Source organism: Oryctolagus cuniculus, chromosome 8, assembly GCF_964237555.1.
Source record: "Oryctolagus cuniculus chromosome 8, mOryCun1.1, whole genome shotgun sequence".
Lineage (NCBI taxonomy): Eukaryota > Metazoa > Chordata > Mammalia > Lagomorpha > Leporidae > Oryctolagus > Oryctolagus cuniculus.
Window position 1 is genome coordinate 97,343,720 of NC_091439.1, and position 18,439 is coordinate 97,362,158.

Consider the following 18,439-nt stretch of genomic DNA (forward strand, 5'->3'; position numbering starts at 1 on the left):
TTACCAAAATGTATTCAGAATTTTTTTTCTTTAGAAACTAGTTATATTAAACTCATTATGCACTGAAAATTTTAGCATGAAAAATATTAGGTTGGTGTGTTGGTATAGTAGGTTAAGTCGGCCACCTCCAAATGTGGCATCCCATATGGGCACCGTTTTGAATCCCAGCTGTTCCACTTCTCATCCAACTCCCTGCTAATGCAGCTGGGAAGGCAGTGAAAGGCGGCCCAACTGATTGGCCACATGGGAGGCCCCGATGAAGTTCCTGGCTCCTGGCTTCAGTCTGGCACAGCCCCAGCCATTGAGGCCATGAGAAATGGAACAACAAATGGAAGATCTCTCTCTCTCTGTCTCCCTCTCCCTCTCTCTCTCTCTTTGTGTGTGTGTGTGTGTGTGTGTGTGTCCCTCTCACTCTGTAATTATGCCTTTCAAATAAATGAAATGAAATAAAATAAAAAAGTCTATCTACTTCAGTCTAGCTAAGGATGCTGATTGTGAATATTAAATTTACTTTTTTTCTCCTTAAGGGGAATCCCAAAATGATCTTCGAGAAGCCAGACTGAAAATCATAAGCAATGACGTGTGCAAGCAACCACAGGTGTACGGCAATGATATAAAATTTGGGATGTTTTGTGCCGGATATCTGGAAGGAATTTATGATGCCTGCAGGGTAAGTTGAAGAGATTATTTTGATATCACTAAGTTAAAAACCTTATCTGGCCCAGGAAATGTTGTATGTTTTTAATATTAGTATAAAATGCAGATATTGTGCTATCTTGAAAAAGTTCTGAATGTACATTTCACAACACAAATGTTTCTGAATGGTTTCTTAAAGTAACAAACATAATTTAAATTTCTTAATAAATAGAAATCCAAAAAAGTTCTTTTCCTTACAGGAATAATAGTCTAGAATGTAAATGATTGCATTCAATGAACTATAATGTGAAGTTACATAAATGATATAAATTAAGAGCAAATTTTTTTCTTGCGTTGAAGATTTGGGCAACAAGTATCATAGAAATGTTGTTAAATGATGCCTGATGAATAAATGGCACTTACCTAGTTACAGAATAAGAAAAGAATATCACAGGAAAGAGAAGGAGAATCAAAACTGTGAAGGTGTGGCGTTACAATCCATATTTGAGGAAACCCCAAGGAACCTGCTGGGTCAGAGCTTAAGGAGTGTAAGAGGCGAGAGAATACTTCACAGTGGAAGGTGGATTAGGCCACGTTATGCATGTGGGCTCGCCTTTCCTGGTGATTTCCTGTCTCCTTCAACATCTGCCCGGAATGTATATTTTCCAACAAAAGTTTGACTGTTTCTTCCTGGAGGAACTTGCTTTTTTTTTTTTTTTTTTTTGGAATTCTTTTTTTTTTTTTAATTTATTTAATGAGCATAAATTTCCAAAGTACAGCTTATGGACCACAATAGCCTCCTCCCCACCCCCCCGTGTCTTCCCTCCCATCCACAACGCTCCCCTCTCCCACTCCCTCTTCCCTTCCCCTTCACATCACAATTAATTTTCAATTATCTTTATATACAGAAGATCAATTTAGCATATGTTAAGTAAAGATTACCACATTTTGCTCCCACACAGAAACATAAAGTGTAAAATACTATTTGAGTACTAGTTATAGCATTAATTAAACACCTAAGAGTAATTGTGTATTAATTACAGAGCTCAACCAATAGTTTTAAGTAGAATATAAAACGCATCTTTTGCATTGTTGTGGCTTCCCCCCCGACCTCCCTCCCTCCCGTGGCCCTCCCCTCACCCACTTCCTCTCCCCTCTCCCCCCTTCATCACGTTTCATTTTCAGTTACCTTCATATACCGAAGATCAATTTAGTATATACTAAGCAGGGATTTCAACAGGTTGCACTCACACAACCGAACCAGGTATAGGGTATTGTTCGACTAGTAGTGTTGTTTTTGAGTTTCATAGATAAACATATTAAGGACAGAGATCCTGCGAGGGGAGCATGAACCCAGTGACTCCCGTTGTTGATTTAACAATTGGCACTCTTATTTATGACGTCAGCAATCACCCGAGACTCTTGCTATGAGCTGTCTAGGTTATGGAGGCCCCTTGAGTTCACCAACTCTGAATACTCAATCAGACCTACCTCCAATGGTGGAACTGGAAATGTGCCAGGGGATTTCAACTCAATCTTACCAAGGAGGCAGGTTCCAATGCCAGCACACTTGGTAAAGAGACAAATATAAATACACAACTGATCCAAAAAGATAGGGTAAGTGTCGAAGAGAGTACACAAATAAGACCAGTGTAAGCAAATAATGAAGGATAGAATCAAAAGGGTTGAGAATGATCCTGCGGGGGAAGCAGGTCACACAGCAGACTCATAGAATGGCAAATGCCCAAAACAGCACTCCTGCCTCAGAATCAACCCTTGGGACATTCGGATCTGACTAAAAGGTCCATGAGAGTCTCTCAGGCATGGAAAGCCATGACACGGTGGCAAAAAACAATCTAAATGAAGGATCCTGGCGAACAACACTCCAGCAGAAGGATCAGGCCATCAAGGAGAGAGGCGCCTTTCTCTGAAGGGAGGAAGGAACCTCCACTGTGATATGGCCTTGACTAAACAAATTCAGAGTTGGTGAACTCAAGGAACTTGCTTTTTAACTTGCAATTCTTGGAAACTCCAAAGAGGTGACCCTACATAGTGAGATCATGAAAATGACGTTGATTTCAGGTAGCAGAAAGCTCTGCCCAAAGTCTTCCCAAACTACACAGCTTCTGTCTGGAAATGAGCAGGGACTTTGTAGCCTATGGGCTGGGCAGGAATAGGAAAAAGAAAGCCAGAACTGGGGGACTCCAGCAAGAGGTCAAAACCGTGGGAAACAGGTGGAAAGGGGCAAGAAAAATCCTGGAGTAGATGGGATTCAGGAATCCAAACAGTGAGATTAGCAATGAGCCTCAGGGATGATTCGTGGTGACAGGGAGGCTCCACAGGATAAGAAGCAGAGGCAGGAATCCTGCCTGACAGTGCAAGTGAGTAATAAGACAAAGCTTTGGTCATAGAAAAACAGGGTGAGTTATAAGCAAAGTGACTCAGGCATAAGAATTGAGTGGAGAATACAGTGATTGCAACCAGGGGATGAGCTGAGGGCCCTAGTCAGATAATACAGAAGTCGCAGCACCAGAATCAGTTTGACTTTCTCAGATTTACCAAATACTGATCTACAGCTCAACAAATCCTCTTCCCTATGTATAAGGTTGGTCCCAAATCCTGCTTGGAGAGGAAATAAGACAGAGAGAGGGAGCCTTTAATTTTTCAGTCAGAGATCTAGGTAAGACCAAAACACAAATGACAAATGGATCAGAACTGCTGAAATGCAAACCTTTGACAGCTTTGTCCAGATTTGTGATTCTGCTAACCCCTCAATGGCCACTACAAAACCAGGAGCCAGGTGCTTCCTCCTGGTCTCCCATGCGAGTGCAGGGCCCAAGCATTTGGGCCATCCTCCACTGCACTCCCAGGCCACAGCAGAGAACTGGACAAGAAGAGCAACTGAGACAGAATCTGGCGCCCCAACCGGGACTAGAACCTGGGGTTCCGGCACCACAGGCAGAGGATTAGCCAAGTGAGCTGCGGCACCGGCCAGGATCTCTAGTTGCAACCACACAGGCACTACTACTCTGATTGGAAAGCTCTCTCAAAATGGTGTTCAGAATCATTCCTGAAAACAGCCAGTGGATTTTGGCAACATTTTTCTTTAGGACCCATAATTTGAAATTAGGTAGCTGGTGACATGATATATGGAAAAATTAGTCCTGAAGTATCCCAGGAAGAAACAGAGGAGCAGGGACTTAAACCAGGCACTCCAATATGGGATGCAGCCACCCCAAGCAGCATCTTAATTGCTATGCTAAATGCCTGTCCTTAATCTTTTCTTTTAAAGTGTATTAACCAATAAGAACAAAAGAGAAAGATTGAGAAGAAAATCTGGCACAATTTTGAAGGAGAGAGAGAAGGTGGAAGAATTTTAACTGACTTAGTAGAGAGCTTAATCCATAAATGTTTTAGGTAGAAAGAGGTGCAGAATGCCAATTTTATTTATTTTTTTAAAATATGATTTTATTTATTTGAAAGAGTTACAGAAAAAGGTAGAGACAGAGAGAGAGAGGTCTTCTACCCGCTGGCTCACTCCCCAATTGGCCACAACAGCTGGAGCTGCGCCGATCCGATGCCAGGAGCCAGGAGCCCCTTCCGAGTCTCCCACGTGGGTGCAGGGGCCCAAGGACCTGGACCATCTACTGCTTTCCAAGGCCATAGCAGAGAGCTGGACTGGAAAATGGAGCAGCCAGGACCAGAACCGGCGCCCATGTGGGATGCTGGTGCTTCAGGCCAGGGCGTTAACCCACTGCACCACAGTGCCGGCCCCCAAAATGTCAATTTTAAGTAAAAGTCAGCATCTGAGAGAGAACAGCACACTGAAGGTTGGGGTCAGACATAAGCTAGAAAAACAGAAGGGAGTAGTTAAAGACCTCTCAGAGAAGACTTAACACCTCCCATTTCTCCCTACTCTTAATAACCAGGAAACCACTCCCTCCACTTCTCACAGCACAAGCCCCTCCCTCCAATCTAGAAACTCAAGATCTGGGAAGTAGCTAAGTAGCCACTGAATCTGAGGCCCTTTGAACACAATGACATCAAACCCAGCTGAGAGCGGAAGGGAGTCCTCATGGGCTGACAAGGTGGAGACTATCTGGGACCAGTCCTCAATCTCCTGCCATGTAGCGTCACAAAACACAACAGCAGGTATATACCATTCCTCCAGCTTTCTTCTAAAGCAGGAGATTGTAGTGTTCTCCTCTAGAGAAGACCAGAGCCTAGAGAAAAGTTCCCCACATGCCAATATTTAAAAGACATTTTGCAGAATAAAGAGCCTCAGCCAACACACAAGCATGGAGCTTCAAATCTAGGCTCTAGTGCCTTACTCTACAGCCAATCAGAGAGCAATTAGCTCTGCAAATGTGGCAATAATACAATCATAATTTTAAAAGTCCAGTGGAGGGACTGAAAGCTAAAGTCAAAAATATTTCAGAAAGAAAAAAATACAGTGAGGAGGAAAATAAGAAGAGTTAAGAAAATTAGAGCATAGATGAGTAGGTCAAGCATCAAAAGATGTGAGTTTTGAAAGCAGGAAACATGGGTAGACTTATCAAAGAAGCAATAAGAGCACTATTTCAGGTCTGAAGTGTACTGCCTTCGGTTAAAAAAAGAGCCCAGATAGTGTTGGGTGCAATCAATGAAGAGATTCTTTCCAAGGCCTAGCACTGCCAAGTCTCAGAATACTAGGATAAGGAGAACTGCCTTAAAGCTTTGAAGGAAGCCACGTCAGGCCCACCCAGAACTTCAACATTAATACTAGAAGAGAAAAGACTGTGGAAAATGCAATCAGATTTCAAAGAGAAAATGACTCCAACCAGATCCCTGCTCACGCAAACTAGCTATCAAGTGTCAGGGTGGAATAAAGAATTTTAAACGAGCAGTGACTCAAAAAAAGTACCTCCCATAGCTTCTTTCTTGAGAAACCTCCTGAGAGGTTATCTCAGCAAAGTGAGGGACTAAATCCAGACCGTGGAAGAGTTGGGGTCCAAACACATTGTGAAGCCAACACAAAAGAAGGGTGACAGACAGTCCCAGGATCATAGCTTGCCCCAGGAATGGAGTAACCAAGTCACAACAGAAGAAAGGAACAGGGTGTGTGTGTGTGTGTGTGTGTGTGTGTGAGAGAGAGAGAGAGAGAGAGATTGGGAGAAAGAGAAATATTGACAGAGTAAGAGAGAAAGATGGAGGAAGAGGGAAGCTCTACGCATGTGTGTGTTAAGATGAGGAATATCTTCAGAGGAAGGGGACGAACTCTCAAGTTGTCAATGTTCCTTACCATTAGTAAATGGTATTGCTAGGTCTTAGTAGAGCTTTCAGAGTCTTCAACATTTGCCACAAATAGGTAAGAAACTAGCCACGTGAAAAATGAAGGCATCAAAGTCTGCCAAATGAAGGTAAAATAATCAAAATGTTACTTTACTCATCAAAAATAACACAAAATGACATTAATGTACACCTCAGTTGCATGAGCATGAGTAGTCCAAAACTAAGATGCCATAAAGATGTTGTGAGGGAAAGTCACAGAGAGGTAGTAAAACAGCTAAATTCCTGGGACTAGCATTGTGGCATAGCAGGTTAAGCTGCCACCTGCAATGCCAGGGTGCCAGTTGGAGTCCCAGCTATTCCACTTCTGATCCAACTCCCTGCTAATGGTCTGGGAAAAGCAGTGGAAGATGGCCCAAGTGCTTAGACCCCTGCCACACACACAAGAGACCTGGACAAAGCTCCTAGCTCCTGGATCTTGGATCCTGGATCCTGGCTTCAGCCTGGCACAACCCTGGCTACTGCAGCCATCTGGGGAATGAACCAGTGGATGGAAGATCTCTGTCTCTCCATCTCTCCCTGTAACTCTGACTTTCCTACCTACATAACAGAAAATTTAAAAACTGTGTGTTTTCTTTTAAGAAAAAGATTTATTTTTTATTTATTTGAAAGGCGGAATTACAGAGAAAGGAGGAGCGACAAAGAGAGAGAGAGAGATTTTCCATTTGCTGGCCCACTCCCCAAAAGGCCACAGCAGCCAGGGCTGGGTCAGACCAAAGCCAGGAACTGGTAACTTCTTCCAGGTCTCCTACATGGTTGCAGGGCCCAAGCACTTGGGCCACCTTCCACTGCTTTCCCAGGCGCATTAGCAGTGAGCTGAATCAGAAGTGGTGCAGCTGTGTCTCAAACCAGCACTCCTATGGGATGCTGGCATTTCATATGGAGGCTTAGCTGCTATGTCACGACACTGACCCATCTAAACATTTTCTAAAACATTTATTTATTTGTAAGGCAGAGTTACAGAGAGAGAGGGAGATACACACACACACACACACACACACACAGAGAGAGAGAGAGAGAGAGAGAGAGAGAGAGAAATATATTCCATCCAGTGGTTCATTCCCCAAATGGCCACAATGGCTGGAACCAGGCCAGGCTGAAGCCAGGAACCTAACACCAGCCCACTATCTAGAAAACAGCAAGCTAAGCGGATAATTTAGTGATATAGGAATAGGATCAGGTATAATATGAAATTATTATACAGGCATTAAGTGACTATGTCTTGGGAACAGGCTGGCCAAGGAAATGTGGGACATAGGAGTATGATTTTTCTTAATCCTTTCACTTTTTCTTTGAACTCTGGATTGTTTACTCTAACAAAAAGAAAATTTAATTTGAAAATGTGGAAAGTGAATCTTAATTGAGCCTTTGTATAATGTTTAAATCTATGGTTAATTCAATGTTCTACATTGGTAATCTATGCATGTATTTCCAGTAATAAAATATGTGGTTCATCAAAATATGTTAAATAATAAATGTTATATTTAGACAATTTTCATTTTTTTTATTGTCAGGGCGATTCTGGAGGACCTTTAGTGGCAAAGGATAATAAAGATACCTGGTACCTCATTGGAATTGTGAGCTGGGGTGATAACTGTGGTCAAAAGAACAAACCTGGAGTCTACACAGAAGTGGCTTATTATCGACGCTGGATTGCTTCCAAAACGGGCCTTTGATTCACTTCAGAAGTTAGACAAAGGGCTGTATGCAGGTCATACATGCATGAGAGTCCAAGTATTCACAGGGCATAGCACAATGACCTGAGACAAAGACTAGGCCTGGCACCATGAGACACTGATATGATGTAGTTTACAACCACGTTAGTTGACCAGTAATCCTTAGGCAATTTATAAAGAGTTTTCTTTATAAATTAAAAATAAATAGAGCAGAGAAAGTTAGATGTTTAAATTGTAAAACCTGGAGTATGAGTCACACAATCAATTTTTGATACTAGTCCATGACATTTTTAGAAGGCCTTTGTCAGGGGTTTCCCCATAAGGGAAAAACCTTTTGAAGTCTTAATGAGGCCAGGAACTCCTTACAGGTATACAGTTCCTCATCATTCCTCCAGGGTCCAGAAATACATTTTTTTCTTCTTATTCTTTCAGGCATTACAAAGAGTTTTTTCCACAAGAAATGAATTCTCTTCTTCTAAATCTATCTCAGGGACACTTATGAAAGAACGTTCTATTCATAAGAAACAAAGTCTAGTGAGAAATCAAGCCCGAAATCACATACCAGTGTTTAGTTGTGAAACCCTTCTTACTCTCTTGTTGATTTTTAAATACACACACACATACACACACACTCACACACAAATAGACCTTACCCTATAGACACGAACAGAGGAAACCTGATTAATGAATGCTATGTGTGAAAGTATCTGAAGAAGTTTGTGGAAGACAGAATTAAAAGAAAAAGTTTGTTTTGGTTCAAAAAATATGAAAATCAATGCAGTTTTTTTCATAATATACATTTTACATGAACTTTCTGAAGCACATTTATATAATAATTAACCAAAAATGTATTTTTGCTTCAAAAATATTGGACAAGTTGATGACAACTTCATGAACAGTACCAGAACAAGTCCAAGAATTTATTTTCTAAATGTAATTACATGCCTTGACCACCAGAGGGAAATTGTGTATGTTATTATAAGATTACATGCCTGGAAAAATGGAGAATTTACTAATACAGGGAAGAATCAAAGAGTGTTGTCTTTCGCCATGGGAAAAATAATGTGACTCCCTTGTATTTCTACCACCAATCATCCCCTACCATGTGTGTCCTGCCTACTACAGCCATGGAACCCTACTTTTTTAAAGTTTTTTAAATACTAATTGTGAGTACCTATCCCATAGTTGTCTGAAAGAAAAAACTCCCTATGTAAAGTATATCATGAATTCATTAGAAGAGTCAGGCTTATGCATTCCATAATAAAAATTAATTGAAAGATTTGTTGAAGCTGCTACTCTGCTTAGCAATGTCCTCAAAACTATCAGCTTGTGGGCTGGAGAATCATTTAGTCATTGAGCCCAAATATAAGCCTAAGCGTACACTTACTTTATTATAATTTCTTTCTAAAAGAGATTTGCAATTCAATCACCAAAAAAGAAGTTGATATGTAATTTAGACTCACAAGATTTTAAAGTTTGGAAGAGACTGCCCAAGTCAGACAGTCCAATGCATTCGTTGTGTCTAAGAGAAGTGAAGCCAGGAAATTTAAGTGGCTGAAGGAAGCTATAGGTAGTTTGCAGGCACAACAAGCCTAGAACTCAGGTACCAATTCCACATTTCCTTTTTCAGACAAAAGATCTTTATGATTGTGCATATTTATTGAATCATCAAATCTGTAAAACCTTTGGTGAATGCTCTGGAGTCTGTTTTAAATTAGGAAACATGAATTTTAAAGGATAGGATTTACTTGGGCAGCTGGCTGTCAATTCTCTGAATGAACTTCAAGACAAGGTCATTGTGTGTGTGTGTGTGTGTGTGTGTGTGTGTGTGTGTGTATGTAAATACATATAGGCATGAAAATTATCCTACATTCAGGTGGTAAGGTAGTACTCTAACTTCTAATGTTAAGATTCAGGAAATAACCTTAGAGAACTTTGTATTTCTAAACTGCTTTGTACGGCTTTTGGATCACATGTAGGCAAATACTGATATATTGTAAATCGAATAAAATTGGTGATTAGAACATTCCAAAAAGAGTATCATGGAGTCTGTGTTAGACCAATAGTATGAATCTTTCAACTGAGATTAAGAGTCCTATTTCCTGGAACTGGTGCTGTGGCATAGCGAGAAAGCCAACCCCTGCAGTGCCGGCATCACATGTGGGCACCGGTTTGAGTCCTGTCTACTCCATTTCTGGTCCAGCTCTCTGCTATGGCCTGGGAAAGCAGTAGGAGATGGCCCAAGTCCGTGGGCTCCTGCACCTATGTGGGAGACCCTGAAGAAGCTCCTAAGGACTGAACCAGTAGATGGAAGACCTCTCTCTCTCTCTCTCTCTCTCTTTCTCTCTCCCCCTCTGCCTTTCAAATCAATCAATAAATAAATCTTAAAAAAAAAAAATGAGTCCCATTTCCTTTAAATAAGTAGTTTGGGTCACCCAGAGGCAGAATTACTCAGCTTTGGCACTGCCAATATTTCAGCCTGGATAATTCTTTGTTGTAAGGGGCTGTCCTATTCATTGTTTTATATTTAGTAGCATTTCACTAGAGGCCTAAAGCAAACTCCTTCCGCCAAATTCTGAAAACAAAAACAATTATCTCCAGACATTGGCAAATATCTTTCAACCAATAACACTGCCCACTGTTGAAACTATTTTGAAAACAGTTGCTAATTTCTAGAAATGTGACAGACTCCTTAAAGTTATGACACTGAGTATTCAAAATCTATAGTATAATGATCAAGATTTGCATTCACTCCTATGTTCCTAAAAGGCAACAGGAATGTCTGGATCCTCACTCACTGGCTATTTTGAGTACAGACTGATCTTCCCATGGATATCCTAATTTCTCTCATGCCTAAACCATAGTCACAGAGAATCATTAAATATTACCATAAAGAGAAAGTTGTATCAAAAACACACTCTAGTGGAGGTTCACCACAGGTTCACAATCCACAGTAAGAAATATTTTTATATCACATTTTCATACACACAACAAAACACATTCAAAATAAAAATCCAAACAGAAATTTCACAAAACAGTACTTACCCTTACTAAATAGGATGAAATTTAATATTTTTATTCTATTCCATAATATTCTATTCTCTTCCCTCCTTTTTAAATTTTTACTTCATCAACTAAGGTGATTTCACAATCTAATGGGTCACAACCTGTGGTGCCTTGAGAACATCCTAGAATAATCCATCACTATTATTAACACTGAGTTGTTAATATCTCATCTAATCCTACCTCCCTCCTCACCTTCAGCTTCTCATTATACTCATTAAGCAAACTGTGTTAAGTTTATTATTCTATTCAATAATGTTAATGCCATGCTCTCAATTTTCCCTTTGCCTGAAAAATGGAGCCCAAATCCGAGTCACCTTAGTATCTGAGGCCCTTTACAATCTTCCAACAGTCAAAAGAATTTTTCATTGCTGTTCTACTAGATGTTACTCTTTATCTTCTAAACACATCTCTCCTTTGGCCAGCCTGTTCCCTTCATTCTAGAAGATCACCTTCAACTCTCACCTCTGCCAGGAATACTTTTCTTATTATCCCAGACAACATTATTCGCCACCCAAACCTCTTTGAAATTATTTTTGCTGCTCCTGTAAAGTACTTTTGACACTTGCCTCTGTGCTATAGTTTTTATGAACATGTAATGTCCCTTAAAATATTGTAAGTCCCATAGGGCTAAATTCTACCTTAGGATTTTTGTATCCTCTACGGTATTTAGAATAACACTCAGCATTTTGTGTTTTAGGTAAATGATTAGTGCAGAATAAAATAATGGAGCCTGCCTGTTACCTGCTCCCCTCAACTCACTTTTCTTTACCAGCTCTTCCACCTGTACAGACACATTTGGCCTATTCTTGAAAGTTCCTAAAGACCTTCCCACACCAGAAATAACCAAACTATATGCAGACTCTCACTCCTGACAGTCATCTCCCTGAAGTCCCTCTAACTCCTAAACTTTTCCTATATATCCTTAAATGAGCACACCCCAGTCTACACTTATACATGGAAATGAGTTCAAGAAGCAAACCTCGTTGAGGTTTCACTTTAAGTTCCCTTTTTTGTTTGTTTTTATTTGATCCACCAGTGCTGCGTTTCCTCTCATACTTCAAAGAGGGAATGGTAGGCATCCATGTATACTCACCTCACTGAGGTTCTTTCTTGTTGAATTTTCCTAGTGGGAAATAATAGAGATAAAATAAAAATCCTAACAATATATACTTTTAAAAAGTTCACAGAAATAAAGGGATTTGAATTTCATAAATAGTATGTTTCGTAGTTTTTTATAAATCCATATAACACATCTGTTAGTTTCATTTTTCCATAAACTCTTTTCATTTCCCACAGAGAATAACATAGAAGATAATTAGAGATTTCTGGATGAAGGAGCAAAAGGCATCAGTACAAGGGAACTGATTTTTTTAAGAGCTGCAGAATTCTTCTGTGGTTGAATTATGTTGCTGTAGAAAATACAAAATTACAAATAGTACAAATTTTTCTGTTAAAGTGGGAACTCTCTTTTTTTTTTAAGGCAGAGTTACTGATAGAGGGAGAGAGAGGAAGAGACAGAGAAAATTTCCACCCACTCATTCATTTCCCCCATGGCTGCAACAGACAGGGCTGGACCAGGCCAAAGCCAGAAGCCAGGAGCTTCCTCCAGGTCTCCCACGTGGGTGCAGAGGCCAGATGGTATGGGTCATATTCTGCTGCTTTCCCAGGCACATTAACAAGGAGTTGAATCAGAAGTAGAGCAGCCAGGACTCCAAATGGCACCCATATGGGATGCCAGCATTGCAGGCGGCAGCTTAACATGCTATACCACAATGCTGGCCCCTGGAACTCTTTTTTTAAACCATGTTATTAGAGACAGATGCTGACAGGCACACCTACTGAGTGTTTCCATCCACTGATTCACTCCCCAGATATCTGCAACAGCCTGGGCTGGGCCTGGGATCAGAGCCAGGATCAGGTAATGCAACCAGGACTTCCATGCGGATGGAAAGAACTCAGTTATTATTTGATCCATCATTGCTGCCTCCACAGGGTCTCCACTGCCATGAAGCTGAAAATGAGAATCAAACCCAGACACTCTAATATGGGACATGGATATCCTAACCACTAGTCCAAATGCCCACTCCCAAAGTGGAAGTCTTCTTTACAATAGGTACAAGCAGAGAACAGAAACCACATTTTTCTTTAACTTAATAGCTGAATATTATGTACCTTAAAATTCTGTAGGAACTGTGGTGTTGACGTGGATAGAGGACCAGTTCAGAACTAACAACTTCATGAGGGCATTAGAGACCAGCAGGCTGGTGTTATATCAATATTAAAGATAACAAGTAAGCTTTAACAGTCAGAAAAAAAAAACACAAAACAGAAATTCTTAAGATTACACTAACTACTCTCAGCCTTGAAATAGATGTTATGAGTTTGAGTACATTAGATGATGTTCCGTAGCATGCAAAGTTATTGAAAATCTCTGTTAACCTGTTGCATGTTTTGCAGGAGCTATAGGGATCATGTTAAGGGACTTAGAGGGAGACTTAGATTCCAATACAATAGTACTGGTGGACTTCAATACTCCACTCTCAGAAATAGATCATCCGGACAGAAGATCAACAAGGAAACAGCAGATTTAATCGACACTATTGCCCAAATGGATCTAACAGATATCTACAGAACTTTCAATCCTACATCTAAAGACTTTACGTTCTTCTCAGCAGTGCATGGAACCTTCTCTAGGATTGACCACATACTAGGCCATAAAGCAAGTCTCAGCAAATTTAAAAGAATTAGAATCATACCATGCAGCTTCTCAGACCACAGCGGAATGAACTTGGAAATCAGCAACTCAGGAAACCCTAGAGAGTATGCAAACACATGGAGACTGAACAGTATGCTCCTGAATGAACACTGGGTCATAGAAGAAATCAAAAGAGAAATCAAAAACTTTCTGGAAGTAAATGAGGATAACAGCACAACATATCAAAACTTATGGGATACGGCAAAAGCAGTATTGAGAGGCAAGTTTATAGCAATAGGTGCCTACATCAAGAAATCGGAAAGGTACCAAATAAATGAGCTTTCAGCGCATCTCAAGGACCTAGAAAAATTGCAGCAAACCAGACCCAAATCTAATAGGAGAAGAGAAATTATTAAAGTCAGAGAAGAAATCAACAGGATTGAATCCAAAAAAAAAATTACAAAAAAATCAGCCAAGCGAAGAGCTGGTTTTTTGAAAAAATAAACAAAATTGACACCCCATTGGCCCAACTAACTAAAAAAGGAAGAGAAAAGACCCAAATCAATAAAATTAGAGATGAAAAAGGAAATGTAACAACAGACACCACAGAAATTAAAAGAATCATCAGAAATTACTACAAAGAGTTGTATGCCAGCAAACAGGAAAATCTATCAGAAATGGATAGATTCCTGGACACATGCAACCTACCTAAACTGAACCATGAAGACATAGAAAACCTAAATAGACCCATAACTGAGACAGAAATTGAAACAGTAATAAAGGCCCTCCCAAAAAAAAAAAAAAAAAAGCCCAGGACCAGATGGATTCACCACTGAATTCTACCAGAGATTTAAAGAAGAACTAATTCCATTTCTTCTCAAACTATTCAGAACAATTGAAAAAGATGGAATCCTCCCAAATTCTTTCTATGAAGCCAGCATCACCTTAATCCCTAAACCAGAGAAAGATGCAGCATTGAAAGAGAATTACAGACCAATCTTCCTGATGAACATAGATGCAAAAATCCTCAATAAAATTCATGCCAATAGAATGCAACAACACATCAGAAAGATCATCCACCCAGACCAAGTGGGTTTTATCCCTGGTATGTAGGGATGGTTCAATGTTTGCAAAACAATCAATGTGATACACCACATTAACAAACTGCAGAAGAAAAACCATATGATTATCTCAATAGATGCAGAGAAAGCATCCGATAAAATACAACACCCTTTCATGATGAAAACTCTAAGCAAGTTGGGTATAGAAGGAACATTCCTCAATATAATCAAAGCAATTTATGAAAAACCCACAGCCAGCATCCTATTGAATGGGGAAAAGTTGGAAGCATTTCCACTGAGATCTGGCACCACACAAGGATGCCCACTCTTACCACTGCTATTTAACATAGTTCTGGAAGTTTTAGCCAGAGCCATCAGGCAAGAAAAGAAATTAAAGGAATACAAATTGAGAAGGAAGAAGTCAAACTATCCCTCTTTGCAGACAATATGATTCTTTATTTAGGGGATCCAAAGAACTCTACTAAGAGACTATTGGAACTCATAGAAGAGTTTGGAAAAATGGCAGGATATAAAATCAATACACAAAAATCAACAGCCTTTGTATACACAAGCAATGCCACAGCTGAGAAAGAACTTCTAAGATCAATCCCATTCACAATAGCTACAAAAACAATCAAATACCTTGGAATAAACTTAACCAAGGACGTTAAAGATCTCTATGATGAGAATTGCAAAATCTTAAAGAAAGAAGTAGAAGAGGATACCAAAAAAATGGAAAAATCTTCCATGCTCATGGATTGGAAGGATCAATATATTCTAAATATCCATTCTCCCAAAAGCAATTTATAGATTCAATGCGATGCCAATCAAGATACCAAAGACATTCTTCTCAGATCTAGAAAAAATGATGCTGAAATTAATATGGAGATGCAGGAGACCTCGAATAGCTAAAGCAATCTTGTACAACAAAAACAAAGCTGGAGGCATCACAATACCAGATTTCAGGACATACTACAGGGCAGTTGTAATCAAAACAGCATGGTACTGGTACAGAAACAGATGGATAGACCAACGGAACGGAATGGAAACACCAGAAATCAATCCAACCCCGGTGAGAATGGCTCACATTCAGAAATCTACCAACAACAGATGCTGGAGAGGATGCGGGGAAAAAGGGACACTAACCCACTGTTGGTGGGAATGCAAACTGGTCAAGCCACTATGGAAGTCAGTCTGGAGATTCCTCAGAAACCTGAAGGTAACCCTACCATTCAACCCAGCCATCCCACTCCTTGGAATTTACCCAAAGGAAATTAAATTGGCAAAAAAAAAGCGGTCTTCACCCTAATGTTTATTGCAGCTCAATTCACAATAGCTAAGACCTGGAATCAACCTAAATGCCCATCAAAAGTAGACTAGATAAAGAAATTATGGGATATGTACTCTATAGAATACTATACAGCAGTAAGAAACAACGAAATCCAGTCATTTGCAACAAAATGGAGGAATCTGGAACACATCATGCTGAGTGAAATAAGCCAGTTCCAAAGGGACAAATATCATATGTTCTCCCTGATCAGTGACAACTGACTGAGCACCAAAGGGGAAACCTGTTGAAGTGAAATGGACACTATGAGAAACGGTGACTTGATCAGCCATTGCCCTGACTGTTGATGAACAACTAAATACGTTATCCCTCTTAGTATTTTTTTCTCTGTTCTACTTAATACTATTGGTTTAATTCTGTAATTAATACACAGTTATTCTTAAGGGTTGAAACTTAACTGAAAAGTGATCCCTGTTAAATATAAGAGTGGGAATAAGAGAGGGAAGGGATGTACAATTTGGGACATGCTCAAGCTGACTTGCCCCAAATGGTAGAGTTAGAAACATACCAGGGGATTCCAATTCAATCCCATCGAGGTGGCATGTACCAATGCCATCTCACTAGTCCATGTGATTAATTTCCGTTCACAATTGATCATAATGATAGGACTAAGAATCAAAGAGATCACATAATCAAGACTAGTGTCTGCAAATACTAGCTGATAGAATAAAAAAGGGAGAGAACGATCCAACATGGGAAGTGGGTTACAGAGCAGACTCATAGAATGGTGGATGACCTAAACAGCACTCTGGCCTCAGAATCAGCCCTAAAGGCATTCGGATCCAGCTGAAAAGCCCATGAGAGTATTTCAGGCATGGAAAGCCAAAACACTCTGGCAAAAAAAAAAAAAAATGACATAAATGGAAGATCTCCGTGAGTGAGATCCCAGTGGAAAGAATAGGCCATCAAAGAAGGAGGTACCTTTCTCTGAAGGGAGGAGAGAACTTCCACTTTGATTATGACCTTTTCTAAATAAGATAAGAGTTGGTGAACTCAAAAGGCTTCCATAGCCTTGGAAACTCATGACTAGAGCATAGGGAGATTACTGATGCCATAAATAAGAGTGTCAATTGGTAAAGTCAAAAACAGGAGTCGCTGTGCACTTACTCCTCATGTGGGATCTCTTTCCTTAATGTGCTGTACATTGTGATTTAATGCTATAACTAGTACTCAAACAGTATTTTTCACTTTGTGTTTCTATGTAGGTGCAAACTGTTGAAATCTTTACTTAATATATACTAAACTGATCTTCTGTATGTAAAGATAATTGAAAATGAGTCTTGATGTGAATAGAAGGGGAGAGGGTACGGGAAAGGGGAGGGTTGCAGGTGGGAGGGAAGTTATGGGGGGGAGCCACTGTAATCCATAAGCTGTACTTTGGAAATTTATATTCATTAAATAAAAGTTAAAAAAAAAGAAAGGTAGGATCCTGGAGAATTACATGAGTGGACATTCATGAGAAAAGGCAATCACTAGCATTGGGAAGTCAATCTCTAGGACATCAAGCAGAGTTATTTCAAGGGAGGAAGGTGGAATAATCCCTGTTGTTACATTGAGGTGGTATCTCTGAGGTTCCAGACAAAACCCCTTCCCAAACATAGACTTTTGTTTAAAAGTGATCAAAGTAGAAAGGCACGAAATGGATCACTGGAGAAACATAAATGTCTTCAATTAGCCTTAAAGAATACCATTTATAAACTCTTGTCAATTATCTTGTTGGCATCAAGGCCTAAGTGGACAAAACAGAATTCTTGTCAGTTCCATTCTTAAAATTGTATTAAATGTGGTAACATGGGCCAGCGTTATGAGTAGCAGGTTAAGCCACCACCTGCAATGCCATCATCCTATACGGGTGCCGGTTCATGTCCTGGTTGCTCCACTCTGATCTAGCTCTCTGCTATGGCCTAAGGAAGCAGCGGTGGATTTGGGCCTCTGCACCCATGTAAGAGAAATAGATGAAGCTCCCGGCTCCTGGCTTCAGCCTGGCCCAGCTCTAGCTGTTGCTGCTATTTGAGGAATAAACTAGAAGTTGCACGATATCTCTGTGTGTTTCTCCTTCTCTCTCTGTAACTCTGTCAAATGAATTTTAAAAAAATAAGTCTTTTAAAAAATGTGATAATATAACCCGGTTCCATCACATACCACATTTGGGTTGTCCAGCACAAATCTTACCTGTAATCAGAGTTCCTTCTGCTTCATCAGGGATCTAGATAGGCAACTGGGAAACAAGACATGGCCACTCCTAGGTCAAGAGTCATACAGCAAGGGTCCCCAGCTCTGTTTCCTCACTCCCACTGTGTCTGAGGCAATGAAACTCTTCCTGGTGGAAAAGCAGAGAGATTACGCCTATCTTTCTTGGAAACTACTCTAAAAACAGTCTGAGACTGACCCAAGTCTGACATTGCGGCACAGTGCCAGCATCCCATATTGGAGTGCCAGTTCAAGTCTAACTGCTCTATCCCACTTCTGTTCCAGCTCCCCACCAATTCTCTGGGGGAAAACAGCAGAAGATGGCCCAAGTACTTGGGCCTCTGGCTCCCATGTGGGAGATCAGGATGTAATTCCTGGCTCCTGGCTTTAGTCTGGCCCAGCCATGGCTGTTGGTGGCCATTTGGGAAATGAACTAGTA

General features: G+C 40.3%; 1 protein-coding gene and 1 long non-coding RNA gene across 3 annotated transcripts in view; one reads left to right on the top strand and one right to left on the bottom strand.

Annotated features, from left to right (window-relative positions):
* TMPRSS11A (transmembrane serine protease 11A) overlaps positions 1-9,675 on the top strand; it is a 64,177-nt gene extending 54,502 nt beyond the window's left edge. For both annotated transcript variants that reach the window (XM_070048074.1, XM_070048075.1), the window contains 2 exons: positions 528-670; positions 7,479-9,675. In XM_070048074.1, coding sequence (XP_069904175.1) covers positions 528-670; positions 7,479-7,640 — 305 coding nt within the window. In that variant the 3' untranslated portion in view covers positions 7,641-9,675. The remainder of the gene's footprint in view (positions 1-527; positions 671-7,478) is intronic.
* The window catches only part of LOC127483203 (uncharacterized), a 100,177-nt gene that overhangs the window by 49,453 nt on the left and 32,285 nt on the right, over positions 1-18,439 (bottom strand). The window contains exons 3-4 of the long non-coding RNA XR_007909238.2: positions 17,983-18,130; positions 11,800-11,829 (exon numbers count right to left, since the gene is read on the bottom strand). This is a non-coding gene — a long non-coding RNA (uncharacterized lncRNA). The remainder of the gene's footprint in view (positions 1-11,799; positions 11,830-17,982; positions 18,131-18,439) is intronic.